This window comes from Lonchura striata, chromosome 26 (genome assembly GCF_050655825.1).
Source record: "Lonchura striata isolate lonStrDom1 chromosome 26, ASM5065582v1, whole genome shotgun sequence".
Lineage (NCBI taxonomy): Eukaryota > Metazoa > Chordata > Aves > Passeriformes > Estrildidae > Lonchura > Lonchura striata.
Window position 1 is genome coordinate 872,792 of NC_140728.1, and position 27,465 is coordinate 900,256.

The 27,465-nt window shown below is 43.8% G+C and overlaps 1 protein-coding gene across 3 annotated transcripts; it reads right to left on the reverse strand.

Moving 5' to 3' along the window:
* Positions 1-455: 455 nt before the first annotated feature.
* LRIG2 (leucine rich repeats and immunoglobulin like domains 2) lies at positions 456-24,917 on the reverse strand. Of its 3 annotated transcripts, XM_085561039.1 has the most exons (19): positions 24,685-24,700; positions 21,867-21,955; positions 19,560-19,631; positions 19,003-19,077; positions 18,373-18,507; positions 17,700-17,843; positions 17,426-17,569; positions 16,543-16,686; positions 16,166-16,309; positions 13,457-13,537; positions 12,538-12,609; positions 12,330-12,398; positions 10,729-10,892; positions 9,156-9,476; positions 7,846-8,127; positions 6,140-6,589; positions 5,517-5,666; positions 4,386-4,667; positions 456-3,499 (listed from the first exon to the last, which is right to left on the reverse strand). In XM_085561039.1, the coding sequence occupies exons 4-19, from the start codon at positions 19,071-19,073 to the stop codon at positions 3,273-3,275; spliced, it is 2,880 nt and encodes a 959-aa protein (XP_085417165.1). In that variant the 5' UTR covers positions 19,074-19,077; positions 19,560-19,631; positions 21,867-21,955; positions 24,685-24,700; the 3' UTR covers positions 456-3,272. The 3 variants fall into 3 exon arrangements, with proteins under 3 accessions (XP_085417165.1, XP_021395191.3, XP_085417166.1); XM_021539516.4 differs by lacking the exon at positions 21,867-21,955 and having other exon boundaries at positions 24,685-24,917; XM_085561040.1 differs by lacking the exons at positions 456-3,499; positions 21,867-21,955; positions 24,685-24,700 and adding an exon at positions 3,518-4,003.
* Positions 24,918-27,465: the final 2,548 nt, after the last annotated feature.

The following is a 27,465-nucleotide window of genomic DNA, read 5'->3' on the forward strand; positions in this document are numbered from 1 at the left end:
TTCCAGGAGGGATTGGACTAGCAGCACCTCCTGCAGCTGGCATGTGGGAGATGCTCCCACCAACTTGTGCTGATAGTTCATTGCTGGAAAGAAAATCTCCTTTTCAGAGGATCCAAAGTGCAGGAGGGCAGCACTGGAAAAGCAGTAGAAAAGTGTGAGGAGCACAGTGATCTGCAAGGCTCCTGGCCCAGAGTTAACACTAGGATGGAAGAACCATCCCTCCCCCATTTTCCAAAAAGGGTACCGGCACTTCCTAAAGGAAAAGTGAAATGAGACTCATGGAATCAGAGAATGGTTGGGATGGAAACACCCTCTGGAGGTCACCTTGTCCAAATCTCAGACTCCCAGGACCATGGCCAGTTGGCACAGTTTACTCCAATTTTTCCCCCTATGAATATGAAATACCATAGGACAAAATATAATTATTCCATTTGCAAACTAACAGTTACAATGAATGCTCAATGTATACAGCATTTTATTGTTTGAACATATGTTACAATGGACAAACATATATTACATATGCTATACAAAATATACATTCTGCTGTGAAAAAAATATAAATAGACAATAGGAAATAGCAAGAGGGAACAGAAGCAGCTTTGCTCTTGCTGCTTCTGACCCCTCTCAGTTTCTGTACCGGTAGTGCTTTGGCATTGATTGAGGCAATTGCTTGTTTTTACTAACAAAAGAAAGGCCACTCTGTCCCTCTGCAAAGGGGAAACAAGACACACATGATTTTCTCTTCCAAGTCTACCAAAGAAGTTTTTCCACAGTGCAGTGAAGTGTCACCTACTTACAAGCATCAGCTATTTACAACCAGCTTATGGACTTTAAATGCTTATGGAAGAATGTAAATGTCTTAATTCAGGATTCAGCTTTTATAGGCTACTCTCTCACAGAAATAAGAGCAGCTTTAGCTGCACTCTCTGACAGCTAGCATAGTCCTGGTGCAGACAGCAGTGCCCAGGCCAAACAGGTCTCGCCTACCAAAAGGGAATTCCCTTGCTCCAGGGCGTTGTACCCCAAGTACACTCAGGGTCTGGACAATGCCAGATGCACTGTGACAGATCTCTGTAAGCTCAGCTCCTATGAAGCGAGAGAGGAGTGAAAGAAATAGGAACAAGCATTTGCCAAATGGCAATGAGAGAGCAGCAGCAGCAGGGATGTGGTTTTCCCACTGCTGGGAATCACAGATGCCAGCAGCACCTCATCCCAGTAGCCTGAGTGACAACTGGCTGAGAGAGCAGCCCAAAATGATAAGGCTTTGCTGCTGCTGTAGTTTCATGGCATGACCTTTTTCATCTGGATTTAAACTGACAGTGTTGGGTCCCTGCAGCAGGGATCACTTTGGATTCAGAATAAGCACTGTGCCTTAAATGCCATCTGGGAAGGAAAAGTCTGGAGGAAATAAAACCAGAAATAAATGAACTTACTTGATTTGGTTTTTTTTAAAGCTTTCACCTGTCAGAATCCCAAAATTTACACACCTGTGTTTCTCTCTATTTACCCATAGCTCAAGGATAATTGCATTCCCTTCCCACTAAAGCTGCTGTCTACCAAAGCAGCCATGCTGGCTTTGAGAGCATGGGAAGAGGCCTTAAAAATATTACTCATTTGCAATGATTTGACTATTATTCCTATCCAAAGAGCCATGGAAAAAGCATCATTAGTCCCAGTGTTTCCCCACTCATTTACTCAAATACTTCACCACAGTCTCTAAATTCAGCTGTGATCCTGCACAACGAGACCTGACAATTGAGTCACAAACCCTTCAGTCCAAGAATGGATCAATGGGAACTCTCATATACCTATAACTGAGCCGGGCCAAAAAGGGGTTTCTGTCTTTATAAAAATATCACACAGAAGGTTTTATTCGGGTACAAATCCTACAGCTCCAAAGCAGGCAGCAGTGACCAGGAAGGAAGCACCTCACTCTAAAGGCGTGACCACAGAGCACAATATATCCACTGAAGATCCATCTCTGAGGAGTCTTTTAACACCTTCTACAAAAAGGGACATTTTCCCCCAAAAAGAACAACTTCCTAGGAAGCCTTTATAATGTCATTGTTTTTCCCCATTTTCTCAGGCACATCTCACTGAAACTATGAAGTCTGAGCTTCCTCTGTGTCAGCAAGATTTTTCAGTAATGAGGAGTTCCCTGCATTGTATCATTTCTCACCTGTCAAATATTTAAACATTTTGACCACACTTAAGATTTAAGGGAACTATTAGTTAAACAATGAAGCCTGATATTTTAAAACAGAAAAGGAACAATGTTTTAAACTCCATATGCCTTTGGCTATGCAGAAGAAATAAGTATTCATCAAGTGCTCTCTCAATTTACCTCATGCTTTTCATCACCACATTACTTTTAAAAGTTCACTTAACTGTCAGCTAGGAAACATATGGAGACCCTCTCAGCAGATACAATACAGAGGGGTTTTTTATAGGTAAAAGCTTAGATAAACCTTGAAATTCTGCTACTATCATGAAATGGATCAGCTTGCAGCCAGGTCAGCCAGGCACACAGTTGTAGGCAACAATGAAATTCATCAATATCACAGCTGTACCACATATCTATATGTAAATGCACTTTTCAAAACAAAGACAGCTCTATTCCCTCACAAACAAGCTTTGAGTCCCCCCAAGCTCCTCATATGGCTTGATATGTAGCTGTCAAGACTAACAGTATGATACATACTTTGGCATAATAAAAAATAATTTACATTACAGTTAACACATTTATATGCTTAGTGTATACAAAATATTTATAAATGCGAATTTATTTACAACTAGAGTCCATTATTCATAGAAGAAAACAAGCCCAAATTTAGACTGCCAACAGATACCTGCCAACACTCTAAGGAAGGAAAAGCTGGCCAAGAGTTTTATGCTTACAGTTCTGGGGGAATTCCGTGAGGAGGCCCTGATGGTTTGTTTCCAAGCAGACAAAGCCCTGTGAAATAGCTACACACGTTCTTGAGAGCTTTCCAAAACATGCACCACCACAAAGACTGCTTCCAGCATCACACAATCCGTGTTTTAATGCTATTTTTGTAAATGGCACTAATTTTCCATGTGTTCTCTGATGCACAGTCCCATTGTCCAATGGAAAAATTGCAGAAAAAAGGGCATGTACCATCTCCTTCAAAAGAGTCTGACTCTTTAATACTTACAGACACATACACAAGTATCTTTGGCCTTGGGGTTGGTACTGAGGTAGTAAATACAGTCAGACAACGTGGATTTGCTTTCAAGGCTTTTTGAGTGTTTTATGTGGTTTCACTGTGGTCATGAATGCTCTGTGTCCTGCTAAAATCAAAATTCTCCTCCCGTAGCCTATGGCAGGGACTGGGCGATGCCGGGTCCCGGTCTCTGCTGGCGATACCGTCACCCCGGAGCAGCTGTGGGGCCTCGCGGGCCAACGGATGGTGCAGGAATTGGAGGTGAGAGCAAGCCAGGTCTTTGCTGCCTCCCCACAGAGGAACCTGGAAGGGCTCTGAGAGAGAAAAATTAGAAGATGAACAGAAGCAAGTTCATAGAATTGAGGAATATTCTAACTTGCAAGGGACCCTCAAGGATCGTTGTGTCCAACTCCTGGCCCTGCACAGACACCCCGACAATTCCACCCTGTGCCTGAAGAGCGTTGTCCAAACACTCTTTGGGCTCTGGCAGCATTGGGGCCATGGCCATTCCCTGAGGAGCCTGTTCAGTGCCTGAACACCCTCTGGAGGAAGGACCTTTTCCTGATACCCAATCCAAACCACCCCTGACAACAGCTCCAGCTGTTCCTTCAGGTGCTGTCACTGCTCACAAAGAGCACAGATCAATCACACTCAGATTTTAAAAAGATTTGAGCTCTGTGACTCAGCAACGACAATCCTTCTGAGCTGATTTTCTCTGGTTTTGAGAGTATATTTTACTAGATGCACTCCTTTTCCAGCTATCTCTTACAGTAACCATGAACACGCAGAGCTTCAGTGTAAATTTTTAAAAAGGTGATCTGGAAGAAAGTCAACAAAAAAATAACCAATTTAGGGAGTTGTTTAAACTTCAGCTGAAACAGAAAGGCTATTTGAATTTCTTATGTGAAGCTCCAACTTTTGGTTAATATATGTCCTTGAATTATAAGCAAAGGCTCACATTCCACAAACTTAAACCTTAAATTAAGAAATTCTATCTTTTTAACATCACCCTCTTTAATTGCAGGAACTGGATGCAAGCTGTTGCTTGCTGATGCAACATGGGCATTTGGAGAACAAGTGGTTAATAAATATGAGTTATTCCACAAACTACTGGCACTTGTGTCAATAGTGAAGGGCAGCATAACAAAAGCCAAAGTTACCAGGGAATACAAAGCAACAAAAGGAAAAGTGGACACTCACCAATAATCTGCTGGGAAGAGATTTTCTTATCACTTTTTTTGTCATGGTTGGTAAGGAAGACAGACACATCTCTGTCTGCTAAGAAATTACCCACAGCACTGGTTTCATTCTGGGTGTGTGCTGTGTACGTTTCCTTGGACATCTGCACCATGAGATTTGGGAGTGTTTGATCCAGGGGTTCCTCCTCAGTGATGAAGGCATAGGGACAGTACTCTCGGGTCCGGGAGTAGATGTTGGCATTGTCATAGCAATCTGAGCAGATCACTAATGGTGCTGCACTACCTGATGAACACAATGGAAAAATAAAATACTCTCAAAAGGGATGAGGATGCCAGATTTCCATAGGCTTTCTGTCCTGGTATGATCATTTATTACAGCAGCACAGATTAAAGGGTCTTTTTACAGTTAAGGGAGTAACAGAGTACTCAGCTTGAGAGGTCACATGAGAAACTCCCCAGGCTCCCCCATCCAGATTCTCCACAGCAGTCTCCTTCTGAAGGTGACCAGGGGAACCACAGACATGTTCCCCTATTTCATGGGCAAAAAAGTTCAATGGAGGTCCAACCACTTGTGCACCAGGGTGAAACAGCCTAGGGATTAAACCTGCCCACATCCATCTTGGACCTGACTTGCCCCTGCATGCCCATGCACATCAGAGCTGATGACAAACCCATCACTTAGATGAAATGCTTCTCAAGTCCTTCCCAACACACACTCTAGTGCAATGGGACTGGGCTGAAGAGATCAAGAACAGGTGTGAAAAACTTACACTGAGGATTGATTTTCAAGCCAGCCTATGTAAGGAGTGATGAGTCCTCAGCATTTTGATGGCAAAGAAAGCATCTCTCTAAGCTCAATTACATGAACATCCAGAAAATCATCCAAACAAGGTAGGGAAATAGTGCAAACCTTAAAACAAACCAACCAACCAGCCAACCTTATACCAAGGATAGGAATCACAGCTAGTCATCTTCCAAGCAAAATCTATTTCCATCTCTTCTGCCTGGGCTCTTGAGATGCCAAAGGAAAGAAACAGGATAAAGATCTATCTTGACACTTAAGTTGTGAGGATGAGACTGTGCATTGGTATCCTGATGAGGCTCTGGCAACACACCTGAGGCCTTTGCTTACCATCTGTGCCTTTGTGCATGTAGCTGCCAGCTGGAGGCATCAGCTGCTGATGGCTCCCTGCCTCCAAGTTACTGTAGCCTTCTTGAGGCTCAGACAGTGTTCCTTGGGAGGACAGGTAGCTGGGAATGTCAGTAGGTAGGTTCATCTCCTCTGCAAGGCAGAATTAACATTGGCAACATTAAACAGTGTGAACATTTCAAGGTATTACCAGCACTATTCCCCCACGTTAACAAGAATATCCAGAATTTCAACTCACATACAGGTATCTTTTTTTCTACCCCGTAATCACAAATCCAGACAGCCGGTTCAAAGCTGACAGGGCCAGAATGAAACTTTACACCTATTATTCCAGGCCCGGAAAACATTTCTAAGTTTATTCAAATACCTACTTCCAAACTTTACTGTCTTCCTTCAATGTACAGCAAACCTACTGTATAAGGAATAGAATTAGCACTTTCTGGTATTTAAAAGAAATTCTAAAATGGAGGAATTTGAGCAAAACCCTGAAGACATTTTAGAAGGAAATCTTCAGTTCTTTAATCTTATCAATTTGTAACGAATCCAAAAATCGCAAGTGTTTTGGATTAAAACCAGGACCAGAAACTGTTGATTTTACACTTAACCTGTGTTAGTGATGCTGTAGTCTTCATTCTTTCTCCTCATGTGGTAGATGACGATAACCCACACCAAGGATGTTCCCACCACACAACACACAACAACGATAATCACGATCCCTACTGTTGTCCAGCCATCCTCTTCATGGACAATGGCACTCTGGGAAGAATCACAGTTGGGGGAAGCCAGAACATTTAGATAAATATGGCCACGCTCAGTGCCTAGTGTGTTGGACATGATGCACGTGTACTTCCCAGCATCCTCCAGTCCCGCATCCACTATGATGAGGAGCTGATTTGCTGCTGCGAAGAAATGCCGCTCGGTGACTGTCAAGGGACCATCGTCCTTGGTCCAGTTGAGGCGAGGGGCAGGACTGCCACCAGCTATGCACTGCAGGACAGCAGTTTCACCTCGGGTCACTGTCCTGTCCTCCAGGGGCCTCATGAAGGAAGGAGTTTCTGGGACAAAAAAGTAAAATTGTAAGATAACTTCAAAGAATCATGGAATCCTATAATTGTTTGGATTGGAAGGGACCTCAAAGATCATCCTGTCCCATCTCCTGCCATAAACAGGGACACCTTCCACTAGACCAAGTTCCTCCAAGCCCCATCCGAGCATCTCTAGCACTTCAAGGGAAGGGGCAGCCACAGTTGCTATAGGAAACCTGTGCCAGTCCACTTCTAAATTTGGCCATAATGTTAAGCGTCAGTGTCTTCAAAAAATGCTGCACTCTGGAAGGAACTGGCCTTCCATTATTACTCAGCATAATTCACAGGATGGGTCAGCTTGGAAGGGACCATAGTGGGTCATCTGGTCCTACCTCCCTGCTTAAGCAGCGTTATCCCAGAGTACACAGGATTGCATCCAGATAGTTCTGGAACATTTCCAGTACAGGAGACTCCACTCTGGGCAGCCTGTTCCTGCACAGTGAGGAAGTTCTTCCTCATACTCATGCAGAATTTGCTGTGCATCAGTTTCTGCCCATGGCCTCTTGTCCCATTGCTGAGCACCACCAAGCACAGCCAGGTCCATCCTCTGACCCCTCCCTACAGGCATGGACACACACTGATGAGAGCTCCTCTCAGCCATCTTTCCTCAAGGTTGAACACGCCCAGTTCCCTAAACCTTTCACAGAATCATTAAACCATTTAGGTTGGAAAAGGCCTCTAAAATTATCAAGTCAAACTATTCAACATCTCTTTGTAAGAGTGATGCTCCAGTCCCTTCATCACCTCCATAGCCTCTGCTGGACTTGCTCCAAGGATTCTGAATCCCTCTTGTCCTGAGGAGCTCAGAACTGGACACAGCACTCCAGATGTGCCTCACTAGGGCTGAGCAGAGGGGCAGGGTCACCTCCCTAACATACTGGCAATGCTCTCTCTCCTGTATCCCAAGACCCCCGTGGTCTTCTTTGTGGCAAGTTTGTTACCTGTGACAAAATTTGCTATATGGCAACACAAATTACTTGCGTGATCTATACTGCTGGACTAAGATATGCCCCTCAGCTCACTGCAAAGATCAGACTAACTCCAACTCTGCCAGGCAGCTCTGCAACTCAGCTTCTAAAGCTTCACTGTGTAAACATCACACCAAGTGCTGCTCTTTGTATTTTAACTTCATTCTCTGCCATTTCAACTTGCTACTTATAGCTAAGCTACATTTCTATTGCAGCTGTGCAGGGATCCATCTGCCAGCACCGGCCAGTCACACTTACCCAGCACAGTCAGGGTAGCATTGGCTGAGAGTCCCCCAGCGATGTTCTGGGCCATGCAGCTGTAGATCCCCATGTCTTCCATCTTCACATTTGCAATGAAGAACACATCGTCCTCAGGCATGACGTGCATCCTCCTCTCTCTTGCAGCAGGGAAGTCTGTGCCACCATCTTTCTGCCAGGAGATTTGTGGCGGGGGGTGGCCCTCGGCAGCACACTCCAGCCGGGCCATTGCCCCGGTGCGGATAGTGAGATCCATGGGAGTTTTCAGGAAAGAAGGGAGCTCTGGATCAAAGGGGACATTGATTCAGCATTTTCATTATCAGGTAAAATGCAGCAAAAGCTCCACAGCAGAAAAGAAATTTGAAAACATATCTGAAACACTCCATAAGAGAGAGAAACAGATTCTACTGAAGAACTGCACAATTTTTCAGTGGTTATTTCTAAGAGTCTTTCTCCCAAGATTTAAATACAGTATCTACAGTGTTCATAGAGTCACAGAATGCTTTGGGCTGGAAGAGACCCTTAAGACAATACACGCCCAAGGGCAAGGGCACCTTCCACTCTCCCTTGCTCCAAGCCCTGTTCAGCCTGGCCTTGAATACTTAGAGGGACGGGGCAGCCACAGCTTCTCTGGGCAACCTGTACCACAGCCTTGCCAACCTCTCAGGTACATATTTATTCCTAATATCCAATGCAAACATACTTTATTTCAGTTTAAAGCCATTAAATTCCTCTAAGATGATGTGAAGAAGATGATTTCTCATGGGAAGAATCCAGGCAAAAGAGTTTGCCACATTTTTCTTCTCTGCTAACAGGGAAGGTAAGCTTCCATCTCATCATCTCCAGGTGGGGATCAGTGCTCTGCTGACTGATGTGAACATTGTCTTCTTACCTCCCCTTCCCTCAAAATAAACAGAATCACTGCTTTTGACTTTTCAGAGTTTTTACCACTTATTTTTCTGATGAGTCTTCCCCAGTTTTACAAACACGTGGGAAAGGTGCCGAGTTCTGAGGAGACAGTAGAGGGAGCTTTTAGTTTAAAGAATTCCACCTCCAATTAATGAGATGAACAACTAACTGTGTTCTAATAAAGCATGTGAGATAAATGCCACTTTCAAAAAGAGAATAGAGGCTTTTCATCTACAAAAAAAAATCACTTGTTTCCTTTATAAAATGATGTGTGATACATCTAAATCCCACTGATATTTTCAAAAGTATTTTGGGCCAGCTTTAGTGAAAAATAGACTTGCAGCTACATAATGGAATTTCAGGTTCAGAGTGTTTCTCCATTTTTTACCATTATCACTTACCATTGACAGTCAACTTGGCTTTGTTGGAATAATTGGAGCCAAAGTGATTGGTGACAATGCACTGGTATTTCCCTTCATCAGTGAAATTCACATTCAAGAGGTGCAGGACAGTGGTGTATTCCAGCACCTCCCCACTTTGCTGCTGGTACCTGGCAAAGTTCTCAACGTCGGCATCATAGAGGACCTCACTGTCTTTGCGCCAGGCCGTGGCCATGGGTGAATCACTGCTGCTCACAGCAGTGCACATCAGGGTCACATTTGTGCCTCGCAAGGCCACTGTGGTCTCTGGATGGACTCTTATCTGTGGTTTAGGGAAATTATCTGAAAAGAAAAGCACCAAGATTAGCTACTTTTCTCTTGAACAAGAATTAATATTGCAAGAAAACTCACTCAAAAGACAATGCAAGCAAAACCAAAACTTTGGGGGAAAATATCCTGCTTGAGGGGCACAAATTCAGCTGCTTTGAGCTAGAAATCAAGCTGTGAAGGAGGCAGAAGAATCAGCACTGAAAACAATCAGCGTGGAAGTGTGGTGCTGAGCAGCCCTGTCTTTTGTCCAACTGTCTGAAACTTGCTTTATTTAGATCACACTCAAAAATCCCACACTTGGCTGAAGAGCCAAGCCGTTTTATGAAGGACTGAAACTTACTTTCAGATAGTTTAAATATCCTGAAGAGCCTTGAAGTTCTACAAGCACAAAGCATAACAAGCTGGAACTTCACTAACTCATCTCACTTAATGAAACTGATTTCCATATCCATAAATTCAGCAAAGACACTCTCATAGACACATGAAGAGCTCTGGCTCCACTCAGCCACTGTGGTGGTACTGTGGAGAAGTGGGTGTGTGCACCTAATTTTTTTGTAGCCTTTGCCACCAAAACAATGAAAGAATTGCATATACACAAATAACTGTTATAAAAATTGCTCACCAGGAAAAGGAAACATCAGGCCTGCCACAGGCTTCACGTAGAACTCTGGGTAAAGTTTGAGAACACCGTAAACATCACAGTTATGGAGCACCAAAAAAAATGTGCCAGAGCCTGAACTACTCTAATTTTTGCCCAGAGCTGTGGCTGTCCCATTCCTGGAAGAGCTTGTGGCCAGGCTGGGCAGGGCTTGGAGCAATCTGTTCTCATGGAAGGTGTCCCTATCTATGGCAGGGGTTGGAACTGGATGATCTTTAAGGTTCCTTCTGACCCAAACTATTTTATAATTCTGTGATATTCTGCCATATGAGCAAGAAGCAGGAAGAAAGTGTTAAACAGTCCTTACAAAGCTAAAGGTAGTCAAAAGCAGGGAGAATGAAAACATAATTCATTCTTACTAGAAAGCTAAATAAAAATCAATGCCCAACAGCACTACTCCTTTGGGTTAGCTTCAGTGCTCAAACACCACCAAACAGAGCAAAGAGATGCAGAACTAAACCCCAAACTCACAGCAGACTCAGGGATGTACATGGTCCACGTGGGCACCAAGGCCAGGACCAAGTACCTCCCCAGCACTACAGCTTGATTTCAGCAACAAGACTTGTGTTACTGTGCTTTTGTGTCAAAAGTCACTAAAATACAAACCACAAACAAAGTCATCAGGGTCCACACTGAGAAGGCTTTGTCCTGCCAACCACTCAGGGTGAGCACAGCTGACACTGACAGCCTGCAGCAAATGGCTCTCACTCAGCCACTGGGGCAGCCATTTCAACTGGCAATCACAAAGCAAACTGCTTGTGTTCAACACTCTGCAGAAATAGGGCAAAACAAAAGGGTGAGTGAAATTTATTTTACATGCATACGTGGGATTTCACACAGTGAAGCAACTTAAAGCATACACATACAGACGCATCAGATTTACAGTATTATGTTATACCTATGGGTATTTATTATAAAATCTTGGGTATTTATGCTAGAATCAGTCCTTCTATGTCAGTATTAACACCTAACATTTCATTTTAATCCTGGAGGATATAAACTCAGTTTCAGCTTCCAAAAAAACAGTCCCAAAATCACTAAGCCTGTCTTTAAAATTATCTCATCCCTCTTTAAAGCAATTAAAAGAACATAACATTGCAGCACAGCTCCATGTTTCAGACTAAACAGAACTGCCATTATGAAATGAGCAGAATCCTCAGTTCTCATTTTAATGCCAGATGATAAATATTTAAGGCCAAAAGTGATTTATTTCATACAGGTATCAACTGCAGCTTGTTTTCTCTGCTCCACAGAAAACCTACCAACAGAAAACAATGATGGTCTCTTCTTTCCTACCATCTGCTTTCGAAGTTTCCTAAGTATTATTACTCGTTGCTGGAGTACCAGATGCCACCTCTGAACTGACTTGAAGACACTGGGGGGCTGAGTTTCGTTTGCCATACTCCAAGTATGAGTTTGACTGACTTGAGACAGTCCAGCCTTTAACAAGAAGTGATCTGTCCTAAGATGCAGCCAGTCGTGGGAGAAAAGAGGCACCAAACAAGCCAGGATTCCATCCTGCTCTTTGTCTGTACATATAAATGACCCATCATTTTTAAAATACATCAGAGAAGGCAACTTTAACACCTGAAATTGCCTCCTCACAGCAGCAGATCTTGCAAACTAAATCCATCTGGCCAAGGTTACAACAGTCAGAGACTTTATCTTACAGAAATTATGCATTACAGTAGTATTAGTCTTGGGTGTGAAGGTCATTTCACATTTTATTACTTCATATGTCTGAAGACCACAAGAGACCCTATCAGCTTAAACATCTGCTGAGCACATACAAAATCTTGTATAGCTGTGAATTTTAAAGCCTTTCCCTAGCCCCAAAAAACAGGAAGAAAAACACAGGATTTGCTAATCCCCCTGAGAAATTCCTGATGAATGATTTGTTCACTGCCTACACGCAGTGCTGAGATTGCTGCAAAATCATAGGATAAGAAATGCTCAATGGTTCACTACTGCAAGTAAAAGTTAACTCCTCCTAATTGCAACTAATGAAATGCAGTTGAAGATTTTATCAAACCTTAAATCTAAATATTCTGCTACCAACTTTGAGTTGATATTTTACCAGCATTGCTGCATATATTTTATGATGAAAGCAGGCACACTTCAGACAACTTCAAACAATGCTACAATGGCTGAAGAATTCTTTCCAAGGTAGGGCTTGTAAAGAATCTAAATAATTGTTATGAACTTACAGCTCCTTCAGCTGAGCCGGGGCAAAGGCATTTTCTTGGATGGACATTATTGCATTGTTGCTTAAATCTCTGTAAGTTAAGCAAAGAGCACAATGAGGAATCAGTGCGATTTTATACACTGCCTTCAGTTAAATACTTGAAAATCTCACAGAGAACACGAGACTGAAGTTGACACATAATTAGGAGTTCTACAAATTAAAATACTTACAGATGTTCAAGTCCTTCGAGACCAGAGAATGCTTTTTTGGTAATTGACTTAATCTGGTTTCCCTGCAAGATTCTGAAAATAAAAGGCCCAGAAACCAGTCTGAATGTCAATATGAGTTCACAAACAAGACTCAAAATAAATACCCTATGATGCTTAACTACATTTTTTTTTTTCTAATTCTAGCTGAGATACAGGACTAAATACTATTCTTTTTAGCGTAAAGGCTCAAGTAATTTTCCCAAGAACAGGGCTTCTTTCCTATTTTCAACTTAAGATATTTGGGTTAGAAATGTGTCAGAAGATAATTTAAGTCAGGAGGATGAAACAGCAATAAGTAGAACTTGGGAATGAAGCAATAACTTCTTAATACCAACCTGCTACCACCACACAACTTCCTGGACTGCACCCTCACACCAGACCATTTCCTATAAACAACGTTTGTAACTACACAGGACTGAGCTTCCTACAAAATATGTAGCACTGGATGAAAAGCGCACAGCCTAATATCAAGTAGTTTGTTAATGCAATTGTATTTCAAATTTGCTCAAAAATACTTTGTAATTTGGTTTTTTTTGGGTTTTTTTTTTTTTTGGTAAGTAGTAACTTTCACCCAAACCAAAGAAGCACAAAAAATGACAATCATCACACAGAGGGAGTGAGGTATTCAATAATAAATGCAGTCAAATACTTATGCCCAATCTCATAAAATTAATGCTGTAAGGAAATACAGTGCTCCATGGATCCGATGCTCCTGAACAAGGAACCCCAGACTACATCAAGTGCCAGTTACACACAAGTGGAAACACTGTGAGTAGGGCTTTCTGCCTCACGGCATTGACTGACAATTACTTAATATTTTGCACTGTCCCTCTCTGCATGCCTGGGAAGTGCTGTTGTTCCCCTAATTTGTAATACATACAGTTTATCCAGCCTGCTGAGTCCCACAAAAGCTTCATTTGCATCTTCTATGGCCCAGGAGATCTCATTGTTCCGCAAGTCCCTGCAGGAGAAGACCTTTCTCAGAAAGAAGACTTGGAACATCATCATGACCAGAGCTAGTGGAAGCTGGGGAAGACAGGCCAGGTATGCAGCTCTGGCACACCTGGAAGGTCTCTTTTACAAAACTAAACTTGTCAGGAGATGGATTTCTCACTTCAGAAGGGCAAAAGGGAAAACTTCATGGTTAAGTGCTGCAGTAAGCACCACAAACAAATGCTGCAGCACAACTTCTTGATGTGGCATTTAAGGAAAGCCCCGATCTGACCAGCACTTTTCACGTGATGGACTATGTGCCAGGAGCTGGGAAAGGCTCCTGAAGCAAGTTGGTTCATGTAAGGGAATTAAGCAATGCACTAGCAGCATTAATCTTCACAAGTAACAGGCTTATATCAGCATTAGCATATTAAGGAATTACATCCAGGCTACTGTGTAGGCCTGCCAGGCACACCTTGGTGGCTTCTCAAAATGAAGTCGATATTCTGCTCACAAATCTTGTTATCACCTAATGGTATTTCTGACTGACCTCAGCACAGCACTTCAGCCCCTCATGGAGAAGAGAGGTCTGAACAAAAAAAGCAATACAGCAATACAGTTTGGAGAGGATTAAATGCTCTTCAGAAAGAAAATGAAATAAATTCACATGCATTTTTAGCCTGAATGGCATGGACTGAGCCAAAAGCATCTGTTTTGATACCACCATGCACAGAGAGGAATGCATTTAAAGGAAATCACACTAATAAAAAATAGTCCAGCCGGTGTTTTACCTGATATTCTATGCAACAGCTAGATGAAGCTTCCAAACAAGTCAACTGACACAAAATTAGTTGCATACACAGGCAACTGTAGATATCACTTATATAAACACCTCTTTCCCTATGCTAATGAGGGGAAAATGAATTACTTAGTTTCCCATTATGTCAGACTGTAACTGTGTAGAACACCATCATGGAAGAGACTGGGATCAACCTCCAGGATACCATCAGTGGTAACACATAATTTTCCTATTTTTCTTACTTCACAGAAGTTACCTACTTAACACTTACTTAACAGAAGTCTTGTTAAAACCACACACAGCAGTCACTTTCACAACTTGTATTTATACACTTCCGGTTTAGGAGAAAAAGAAAAGAATTTCATATTTCACGCATCACAAGGTCTGAAGAAATAAGGCCTTGAAACTTGCTCACATTAAATCTTTTCCTCTTTGAAAATTATTCAAGCTACGATGCTTCCAACATGGAGCTGAGCTAATAATGACTATAAGAATAATATACCAAATTTATTTCCAAGTTGCTAATTCTTGTGATTTAAAACATTTCTAGAATTATCTCAAGATCTGCTTCAGAATGCTATATTGTGAGTGCTGGAGAATACAAATGCCAAACCGCTCACAGTATTATGAAGCAAATAGTGTGATAATGCATAAAACTTCAAAACTTCAGTGCTGTCCTTAGATATATCTGTAACCCTAACTTGCAGTTAATGTACAGTTTTACAGTTTATTCTCCTGTACCGCAGAGTGGCAGGAGCTGAACATACAGAAAATATGTACTCCAGCTGTAGCACCAAACAACCAGCATACAACCAACAACGGAACTAAAACTACATAGTATCTCCTGGTTTTTGAGGTATTTTCACACTCCACTACTCAGACCACTCAGCAAAATGAATGAGCAGCCCAAAAGAAAAGCCCTTCATTGTGTGAGAGAAGAGCTGGATCCTCATGCCTGGCTGGGCACTAATGCTTGGAGCCTTGTTAATCACCACTGCTCTCCATCCTGCACATTCCAGTCCAAAAGAAAAGGGCCAGGCCCTCACTGTTGACACCCCTGAGAGCCCAGGACAACCTACTAATTAATCTGCTCTTGTTCTTTTTCATGCTACTCTAAATCTAAGAAATTAAGTTTAATTATTTCATTAAAAAGTTGTATAAGGTTAACAGAGTATGACTGCTTACATGAATATCTCTGGTGAGTTTGCTTATTTAAGCATTTATTTAATGAAGTGACAGAGGGGTTATAGATTTTCACTCTTTTCTCAAGACCTGTTGTTTAGGATAATTACAACTGTTCAGATCTACATGGGAAGGATTTGGTCTCTTTTGAAATATCCCAGATCTGCCAGAAAAAGGTCCTGGCAAGTGCAAAGCTGTCCCTTTAACAGCAAGAACCAACTCTACACCCTCTGTAACGTTTGTGAGTCAGCACATGAGCAAGATGGACTAAACTATCCCTTCTACAACACAACAAAAGGGTTCAGTCCTTGGTTTCTGAGGTTCCAAACCTAAGGAAACCCTCAAGAATAAAGAGCTCCAGGCTATTTGCTCCACAACTGCATTCACAAGGTACCCACACTTCTCAGAAGACACACATCTGAGCACTCAAGGTCACCAAGTAATTGTTTCTTACTACCTCTACAATTGAGTGGTCAGCTTGTTTTAGTTGGGCTGGAATGCTATCATCTTGGCAAGCCAAAATATTATCAGCCCTACCACACCTGCAGGCAGGACAGCACCAACAATGATCTCAGGCTCCCACAGTGCAATATCCATAGTCTCTGCTTCCAAAAGCTCCACTTAAACTACAACTACGTTAAACTGAAACTTCTGTTTGAAGTTTTCTGTACTTACAAGGTTTGAAGATTTGTCAGACCTCTAAAGACACCATCAGCAATGTGATTAATGTGATTGTCACCCAGGTTTAGCTTCTCCAATAAACTAAGTCCCACAAAGGCGGATTCCTTGAGGCGAGTGAGCTGATTGTATGACAAGTCTCTGAAAACATTCAACACACAATTTAAAGGCAAGCAGGGGGATTAATTATTAAGATACTATCTGACTTGATTAACTATTGTGTTCTAATTTCTCTAACAGAATACTTATAATTAAAATACATCATTACCATGGGCCTAGCAAGGAAATGGAGTATTTCCTTCAGTAACTCATTCTTGCCAATCAATAACTGCAACATTTCAAAAATCCCCAATGAATAGCAGCCCAGGACTTACAGCTCAGCAAGTCTTTGGCAGAATTCCCATGCATCTGGGCTGATCCTGGTGATGGCATTCTGGCTAACATAGAGTTGTTGCAATGTCCGCAGCCCATACAGCCAGCCCTTGTTTACTTCTGTTAAGTTATTATGTTCCAGTTCCCTAAAGAATTAGATGGAAAAAAACATTTGCCAAATAGATAATGAATGTAACATCTACTTACAAAATTTCACCTTGTGGATCTCAAAACTATATTTACTAACTTTAAGCCTTAGACAACAAAAAATGCATGATTCTTTCAATGTCATTGAATTAAAAAAAATGAACTAAAGTATATGAAGAACTGAGTAACTAAACGCCAGCTTCAGGGATCGAGTGGCAGAAACAAAACTATATTCTCAAAAGTAATTTTTTAAAAAAGAAGTCTTTTGCTAACATTGCATCATACATCGCTGTGTTCACACTGTCAAAGTCAGAGGAAAGTAAAACCCCATGTTATGAGGACTGCAAATGAAAACAGCAAAAAGCAACTACCAAGGCAAACATTCTTGATCACCATGCAGGAAGAAGCTGGAAAGAGGACCAATGTAATGGAATCACAAGACTGGTTTGTGTTGCAACAGATCTCAAAGATCTTCCAACTGCAACTGGGACACCTTCCATTAGACCAGGTTGCTCTATTCAGCCCTATTCTACCTGGCCTTGAACACTTCCAGGAATGGGGAAGTGTATCTTTCCACTGCTGAAGTAATCAGACATGACATAAAAATAATGGGAAAATACTCTTTTCCTATGATTTCGTCAGTATCTCAGCACAGCCTTGATGTAAGGGAAACCAGGACACAACTCCCCAGAGCCATTTTCTTTTTGCTAAAGAAATTCCACAATCAGTCATACTCACAATTCCTCTATATTACCCAGGCCAAAGAATGCTCCATCCATTAGTCTGCTAATCCCATTGCGCTGCATTTTCAAGGACTTTAAGGATTCCAATCCTTGGAATGTAAGACTTTCCACTATTTTAATCCGGTTCCTTTTCAGTTCCCTTTCATAAAGATGACAGTCAAATATTAAGACATCTTGCAACAAGCACCACTGTGTGACAGTCAAGAACATGCTGAGATTAACAGGTCAGCTGTAAATGTTGTTTTGATGTTTTCAAGACTGTTACTTACAGAAACTGCACATGAGGCAATCTGAAGATCTTTGGTGGAATCATACTAATCCTATTTCTGTTCAGTTTTATCACCATTAATGAGCTAGATAAGTTATCAAGGCAACCTGCTTCTAGAGTAGTTATTCTGTTGTTACTCAGATTCCTAAGGAAGGAAGGAAGAAGGAAGGAGGTCTTTCAGAACACAAAGAATTTGATGAACACAATGGCACAAGCACCTCAGAGCAACCACTGATTAAAAGAACCCAAGCTGCTTGTGAAGTCACATGAAAAATCTAAATCACCAAGCTAAATCTTTTTTCCCCAAGAAATTGGTGTGAGGAGCTGATTTTTACTGCAAGTCCATGTTTCAGTTAGAAGAGGTTAACACAATGTCCACTCAATGAGTGATCTACTCAAACAGGGCAGAAATTACTCCCTGTTGCTGATGGCTTATGTACCTGCATTCTGACAACAGCAATTGCTGTTCTCCGTGTTATTTGGGAAAATACAATACTGATTGGTATGAAAACTATTTTATTTCAAGGACATATGTAGCTCCATTAAGCACTGCTACCAGTTCAAAGCTGTGTAAGGATGCCAACTTTAAGACACTAATTTAAGAGTAAACGAGGTTTCCAACATTATCATTGTAGAGCCACAAATCCCAGAGACAGCAGATCACTCATACTTACAGGTACTTCAGTTGCATTCGTGGAAAGGAAGATGCTTTAATTTCTGAGATAAGATTAGAACTAAGATCTAGATTTTCCAATGAAAGGTAGACGTGGAGTTGCTCAGCATTTATTTCTGGAATGGTATTGTGTACCCTGAAAGAGATTAGCAATAAATATGATTATCACAACATCTCATCCTTCTAGATGCACGGCTGAAATATCAACAGGATTCTGTATATCAACAGCACTAGTGAGCTTGATGGATAGGACATGCATAAGATGCTTCCAAAAGTGTTAATTCCTAAAGCAATACTGCAAATCCAAGAGCTATTTGCCACCATGGCATATGAACAGATTCAAATTCTGAGTCCTATTTATGAGCTGGTCCTTGTGGGAAGTGTCATTCCTGGACTGAATCCCACCCCTTCAAACTGCCTGCCTTGGTTGACTGCATTTTATTGGTAATTTAGGGTGACTTGATTGTCCAAATAATTTGTATTTCTTTAAAGAGTGCTTACATATTCCCTGATGCTCTTTACATGAGCAGTATTTCAAGAAAAAAGACAATTTTTTTCTACAATGTGATAGCAGAACTCTAACATGGTCCTACCATTTGTTAAACAAGAAGGCAGATGAGCTATTACTTACAATGAGAGAAGAGTTATATTGGAAGTTGTTTCTCCAAGATATGGAATTTCACTCAGCTCATTGTAATTCATTTTCCTTAAATAGAGGGCAAAAAAATTACCAACACTTCAAAGGGGAAAAAATCCTCTGTACACAGCAGAAATTATTCATATCAATGCATTTAAAAATTTTACTGTATTAATAATACATAGTAGTTGACAAAAAATGATCACCCAAGAGCTTAAATACTAATAATTTGAACAATTTGAACAGCAAAACATGCTAGCTTTTCTCATTTTCATGGATACTATTACTTCTCTTTCATTTAAAAACAGCTATAGCCAAAACAAATACTCATTTCTCTTTAAAAATACTGGTCTTCTGATCTTTCATGGGAAAGATTTCTGCTCACAACACAAGAGTTTTATACGTAAAATGTACTGCCAACATGGAGCATCAATTTTTTATTAACTTGCACTGAATATTTCTGCAAGACAGACCAGGTATCTTGACATGCAATAAAACATTAGAATTAGGTAGGATATCTTAAGACTTTATCCTCATAAAAAACAACTTACACTTCTTGGAGAGTAGGAACAGACAAATCAATGCTCCAATTGGATGATAATAAATGATTATGACTTAAATCCCTAGAGAACAGAGCAAAAAGTTATTTAGTTCCTGGAATAATAATTTAAAAACCTAAACACAGCCAAAACATCTATACGTTATGCAATCTCAAGTTTGAAACTGCATTTAAGTATTTTATACAGCTGCTCCTTCACTAAAGAAAAGAGCTTGTTTTAGCAGTCACTCACAATTAAAGTCTAAACAGTTATATTTCTCTGTTTGAATCAAAAAACTTTTGTTAAAGCTTCTTGATAGGAAGATTGTACCTGACCAGATAATTCTGGCTTTAATCGAGAGCTTTATTAACAACACTCGTCCACTGTAAGAAGGAAAAACTTTGCAGAGACATGTGAATAATTTCTTACAAAACACCCGTTATTGAACTGCTTCCTGCAGCGCAATCCCCATTTTCTCAGCTTTCCAAATATGCTGACTAGCCAAGCCAGGCTTATTTTAAAGGAACAACATACACAAAATTCCAAACAAGCTGGAGCGGAGAGAACCCTGAGGCTGGGAATCTTTCAGACAGATGCTTTAGCACCAGTTGGTTTTACTTATAGGAATCAAATGCAGGAGTTGGACTCTTTCAATGGGCAAGAGTAATTAAATACAGCTTTAATGTACACACTGGGTGTTGGTGCTATTCCCATTGCTGTAACTTTACACAGTATTTTACTTTCACCTTGGACTTGGTGCATAAATGCAACAGATACATCCATTTCTGAGCACAGGCTGCCTCTAGTCATGATGTGAGTCAAAGGCGGACCAAAAAATATCTGATTTGTGATGGAAACACGGTCCCAGCCTTTCTGACACCGGAAAGGACAGGCAGATGTCAGGCCAAAAGGTGAAACCAACTCATCTATGTGACATTTTGCTGGTACAAGTCCAGCACAGAGGTGAATCTCCCAAAGCTCACACCAAGAGGCTGAATCATTGTGTCTGAACAGACTTGACACTGCCACTATGCTTGCAGAATAAGACTGGTGCCCTCACCACAGTTGGAAATCTGTTGGTGAGTGCCGGAAGAACTGGACACAGCTTATGTCTCTGAGCTATGAAGATGGTGAAAGGTCTAAAGGAGCCATACAAGGAGTGGCTGAGGTCACTCAGTTTCTTTAGCCTGGAGAAGAACAGACTGAGGTCAGGACTCACCAGGGTCTACAGCTTCCTCCTAAGGTGCAGCTCCGATATCTCCTCTCTCTGAGCATGACAAGACCCAGGGGAACAGCTGGAGCTGTATCCGAGGAGGGTTAGGTTGGCTATCAGGAAAAGGTTCTTCCCCCAGAGACTGGTTGGGCACTGAACAGGCTCCCCAGGGTAGTGGTCAGGGCTCCAAGGCTGCCAGAGTGCAAGGAGCATTTGTACAATGCTCTTGGGCAGAGGGTGGGATTTTGGGGTGTCCTACACAGGGCCAGGAGTTGGACTCTATGATTCTTTTGGGTTTCTTCTAGCTCAGAATGTTCTATGCCAGCTAGTTGTTCTAGCATAGCAGCAAGGCATCATTCTTCCCTCCCCATTTCCAATTGAGAGAGAGCTATAACAAAGAGAGATCTAGAACAAGCTGTTTTCAGCACAGCTGTTCCACTCCCTATGAGCTCTTCTGGTAAGGTCCTGTATCACTGATCCTCTCACCATTGCTGCAGTAGCATTGTATGCATTTATCACAGTTTTAAGATTATCAGGCAGGCAGCAGCTATGCTGACGCAGGAGACAAAATCACACTTTGCAACCAGAACTGTATTTATCTGTTAAAATGAATATTAAAATGTAAATAAGTATAATTCAAAGTATTTCCATTGACAACCAGGTTTGGACAAGCCACAGCATCAACACATTCTGTTCCTGCAATAGCTTTGGGCCTGTGCTTGACTCCAAATAGACCAAGGGCCAAACTTGATCCTATAAAAATCATTAACTCCAATTCCTGGCCCAGAACAGGTCAACCCCAAAATTCCAACACATGCCTGGGAGCACTGTCCAAAAACTCCCTGAGCTCTGGAAGACTATTTTTGATCTGTAAGACCACAATCTACTAAAAGACAATATGGACTGACAATTGACAGACTACAGTATAGTTATAGTTGTTAACTTTCACTCAGGTTCAGTGTAAAGATTCGGCTGAATTATTAAAATCCTGGGTGTCATGGCAAGTCAGGCATTTGTTAATGTATTCTTTTAATTACACCAAGATGCAAATTATACTGATAGAGCAGTGTGTGTTTGAAAACAATAAAAAAAAAAATCAAGAGAACCTGAAGAGGAGAAGAACTGCAGCCAGGTGCAGAACTATTCTGCAGCTCTGCTTTCTCAGTACTTGTGGTAATTAAGCCAGCCCTAAACACTAGAAAAAACACAGAAACAACAAATCATGAGCTGCCTCTCAGCAGGCTTCCCACCTCAGGGGGCTGACTGTTCAAGACACTCTCTCCAGCTGCCCACATTCCCCTGAACCCCGCTCAGCCCCAGCTTCTGGGCATCCACAGGAGGCTGGCACAGACAGGTGGAGGGAGATATGATCCCAAATCCCAGCAGTAGACTTTCCTGAATTTTTCAAACATGCAGGCATCCAGCCAGTGCTGGCAGTCTAATCTTGGAGCAGTGTATTTAACCAGAGCAGGAAGTACTAAGCCATGCTGTTTCCAAAGAACTGGTGCACAACAGATGGAGGAAGGAGACAATGGACATGGAAGATAACAATGTACCCCTCAAGGTGTGCAGATACTCCACTAATGAGCAAAACCAGGCCACCAGACCAACCTGTGTGTCAGGCACAGCTAGCGGGCACTGACACAGATCTTGGAAGCAAGATTAATATACATAGAAAACTGAAACTTGATTTTTCTAAGGCTTTCAGGAAGACTATAATAGAATATGTTAGCTGGGTAGGGAGCCTTCAACAACCTTCTAGTTTACCTGCCTGACTACTTTAGGACTGACCAAAAGTTAAAATTATTCAGGACACTGAATTCCTCCAAATTCCTCCTAAACACTGACAGCCATGGGGCCTGGGTGATGAGGATGGGCTAACATCCAGCTATCCCTCCCAGAAGCCTACTGTCTAATTACTGAGTTAGAAATTAAGATTTTAATTCAGAAAACACAGAGAAGTATTTTTGTATTTTTACTCAGATTTGGACTACAACAAAGTTTTCATTACAGTAAGTCCTCTTTCAAGAAGGTGGGTAGAGTTAATATTTAAAGTGACTTTGACATTATTTATATCTACGTTCTGTTACTGATGCTTTTCTTGTTCAAACAGACCAATTGATCACAAAATACAGATTGAAACACATTGGCTGATTTTCTGTGTTTAGGGATCGTTCAATCACACAGCTAAGATTCCTGTTCTTCTGGAGAACCAGACACAATTCCCTTGTTCTGGAAAAGCCAAAACCAAAGAACCTATCCTTTAAGCAGCCTTTGTAACTGGGAGGTCCAAGCTGTGCAGAATACAGAGCAGACATGAAAAATTTGTATTTTAGAGATTCATCTGGTATTGTATATAACATCATCCAAACATTAATTCTGAGCTTAAGTGGTACTCATTTCTTAAGTAAATAAAACAGAACACATACCAAATGGATTATGGATGATAAAGAATGATCTTAATTCAGCCAAGCTGAGAATACTGTGGCACTGTAGAGGTATTGATGTAGAATGCAGGCAGCCAGTTGAGCTCACCCAAAAAATCTACTGTGAACACAACTTGCTGAACTAATTAACTGATACCTGAACTACTTCTGTTCATCGTCTCTCTGGTTACCAGGATATATAAACACACCTACCACTATGGGACTAGGGGCAGCGACCACTAGCATTGTGCTTCTCTCTGCCCCTATGCACAGTGCTGGCATTCCTTGCTCTAAAGAAACTAACCTTAAGAGGTAGACATATAAAAAAAATGTCCTAACTCCCCAACTTCACAATGCTTTTCATCACCCACCAGGTTAGGCACAAAATATATATAACTTCAGAGGAAAAATGAAGTTAGTAGCCTGAGTACTTCCACAATGAAAGCCAAGTTCTGCTCTGTTGGCTTTTATTAAAAACAAAAAGTGAAAATAAAACCAACCCCCCCCTCACACACACACACACTGGAAGCACCACCTGCAAGTAATTTGAGAATTAGGAAAAATAAGATTTTTTTAGTCCTCAGTGCCATTTGAAATGGTATGACAGAACTAATAGAGAAAAGCACATCAGAGACTTCATCATGTGAAAAAAATTAGGCTTTGATTAATTTAAAACAGCTGGAATACATTATAGCTCATTTAAATTCAGAATTGCTAGAGTAGTCCTAGTGAAGAAAAAACATCACCCATGCTTCATGTGCCAAAATCCTAAAAGCCACAACAGAGGATAGACACAGAGTGGATTGAGAGCAGCTCTTGGAGGACTTAGGGCTTTTGTTGGATGAGAAGCTCAACAGAAACGTGCATCTGCAGCCCAGAACACCTCCCTGAGCCCTGGGCTGATCCCCCAGCATGAGCAGCAAAGGAGGGGGCGATTCTGCCCCGCTCAGGTGAGACCCCACCTGCAGGGCTGCCTCCCACCCTGGGGCACCACTGCCGGGGCCGCTCTGCCCGCAGCGCTCCGGGCTCCGTGAGAACATCCCGCGGACAAAATCACAGAATCAACTGCGTTGTAAAAGCCCTCCAAGATCATTGAGTCCAACCTATGACCAAACACAACCTTGTCAATCACACCACAGCACCGAGTGCCACGTCCAGTCGTTCCTTGAACGCCGCCAGGGAGTCCACCACCTCCCTAGGCAGCCCCTTCCCATGCCCAATCACCCTTTCTGTGAAGAAATTCCTCCAGACGCCGAACCTGAACCTCTCCTGGCATAGCTCAAGACTATACCGGCTTGTCTTATCGCTTGTTCCCTGGGAAGAGAGCCCGACCCCCACCTGGCTGCACCCTCCCGTCAGTGAGTGACCGAGACAAGGAAGGACACCGAGCCCCGAGCCCTGCCAGCCGTCCAGCCCGGGCCTCGCACCGTGCCCCCCGCCCCGCCAGGCCGCGGCCTGCGCGCAGCCCACCGCCCGCCCGGCCCCGCAGCTCACTCACAGCCCCGTGGTGCCGGCGGGCAGCGGCGGAATCCTCCGCGGGCCCGGCCCGCCGGGCAGGCGCTGCCGGCTGCAGTCCAGCAGGCCGCGGCGGCATGAGCAGGGCGCGGCGCACGGTTCGACGGCGCCCGCCCGCGCACACAGCGCTGCTGCCGCCGCTAGCAGCAGCAGCAGCGGCCGGCCCCGCGGCAGCGCCCCGCCGGCGGCCCGCACGGCCGGCCCCGCTCCCCGCATCCCCCGGCCCGGCCCGGCCCGGCCCGGCCGCCCCGCCCGGAGCCACCGCAGCGCGCAGGCGGCCAGGGGCGGGGCCAGAGCGAGCCCCGCCCCTCGCCGCCTTCCGGCCGATTTCCCGGCCCGCGCTGGGCGGGGCCGGCAGAGCGAGGCACCGCCTCAAGCCCCGCCCAGCGCGCGGCAGGGCGCGCAGGCGCGGGGGCGCCGCCGCGGCCCGGGCGGCCCCGAGGGCAGGGCGGGGGCGAGGCTGCCACAAGCGCGTCCCCAGCAGCGCCTCCGTTAGGGGTTGTAACGGGAAGGGCCAGGAGAGTCCCTGCAACAACCTCAGCGTGCAGACGGGGAGGGTGGGTGTTGTCAGCAGCTTCGTTTCATCCGTTTGAAACGTCAGCTTGTTGTGTCAGTGGGTGTCGGTGTCTGCAGTGAGGGGTCAGATGACGTACTGTTGTCCCTTCCAAGCGGACCCGTTCTCCTTCCCCACGAGCTAGGTGCTGCCGTGAGGGTGTCATCCTCTCCCTGGGCTGTGGGTGCAGCGCACCTGTGCTGAGGTGTCCTCTCACAGACACCTCACAGGTGTCCCCAAGGCTGTGTGGCTCCACTGGCACCGCAGCCTGGGTCTGTGCTCCATTAGCCAGCATGAGGGCAAACAGACCTGCAGGGCTTCCGCTGGATCATGCTGGCATTGCCAGCGCCCAGCCTGGCTACCAACACCTGGGCACAGACCGAACCACTGGCTGTGTGCCCAGTCCTGTCTGCTCTCTGCAGCCCCTCCATGCCATTCACATCCTGACAGGGCTCTCAGGCTGCTCCCATACCCCACTGCCATGGCCATGGCCTCCAGGTTGGCCAAGGTCACAGAATCATTTAGGTTGGAAAAGACTTCCAAGATCATCGAGTCCAATTTGTGACTGAATACCACTTTATCAACTAGACCATGGCACTAAGTAACACTTCCAGTTCTTCCTTAAACACCTCCATGGAAGGTGTCTCTTTGAGCAGCCTGTTCCAATGTCTAATCACCTTTTCTTCTGTTACAGAGTGTCCAAAGGAGGGATATGAAGATGGTGCAAGGTCTGGATGGGCCATGAGGAATTGCTGAGATCACTTGGCTTGTTCAGCCCAGAGAAGAGGACTCTGAAGTCAGACCTCATCAGCATCTGCTGCAGCTTCCTCCCAAGGCCAGCAGAGGTGCAGCTCTGATCTCTGCTCTCTGTAACCAGTGATAGGACCCAAAGGAATGTCTGGAGCTTTGTCAGGGGACAGTTAAAATGGATATTAGGAAAAGGTTCTTCCAGAGGGTGGTCAGGCATTGAACAGGCTCTCTAGGGAATGATCATGGCCCCAAGGCTGCCAGAGCTCAAGGAGTGTTTGGACAACATTCTCAGGCAGAGGGTGGGATTTTGGAGTGTCCTGTTCAGGGCTAGGAAATGGACTTGATGAACCCTGTGAGTCCCTTCCAACTCAGGATAGTCTTTATGATCTGTGAAAAAAGGGCTGAGCAAGGACAGGGAAGATGCCAGTGGGAATCTGCTGCCTGCATCAGGGCAGTGCTGCCCCTGGTTGTCCAGGGCCACAAGCTCAGAGGAGCTCAATTAGGAGAATCTGTTTAGGCTTATACAAAGTCCAGGGTCCAGCACAGGTCTTTCCAACAATAGTTGCCAGTGCAATTTGAATTTATAAGATTATTGCCATGGCAGCAGAAACTTGCATATTAATAGAAGCCAGTCTTAATTGCTGAGCTGCTCCTAACATCTTGGAGCAGAAAGGAGCCTGCTGTGATTCACTAAGCTACAACTGCCACTACTGGGGGCCCTGCCTTCTCAGGCAATTCCCTTAAAACTCTCTCCTGCTCCCTCTGCCAGTCCATCACAGCTCCAAGATCTGTGGAGCTGCCCACAGTATCCATTTCAATATGACATCTCTCTGAGGGTCCTCTGGGACGATGCCTCTGGAATCCATTTGCCCACGCAGGGCTAGTGCTATACACAGAGCACCTCCTGTGTGCTCAGGTTTGCCCACAGGTGTTTCAAAGCCTAGTCCTGCTCACCATGCTAAAGTGGGCATAAGCCCTTGCAGAGCAGGTAGCAGTGGCACATCTGAGAGTATAGCTGAAACAACCCTGCTGGAGGTAATCACAGCCCAGCCAGTGTCAGTGTGGTTTAAAATGGAGAAGGCACTTGACCCTTGATCCCTTTCCTGTCCCTGGCTGGGACAAGACAGATGGATTGGTTAGGGACTTGCCAAGGAAGAACGTCTCCCTGAGATGAGGAGTCTCCCCACTCCCCAGCACAGGTCGATCCTGGATCTCTAGGGTAGGTGCAGGGGGCTTTGCTGCAGCCCAGCCCGGATCATCCCCATCGGGCCACTTTCCTGCCCCAGCACCTGGGCTGCTTCCCTGAGCATTTGAGGGGAAGCCTGGGATCCTGCTACAGCAGCAGGAGTCTCCCCGCCCCTGCCAGGAGCATCGTTGGCCTGGGCATGCCTCCCCGGCTGGGTGGCAATGGAGACTTAGCACATCCCACTGCTGTCTGCAGCTTCTAAGGCGAGATGCTTT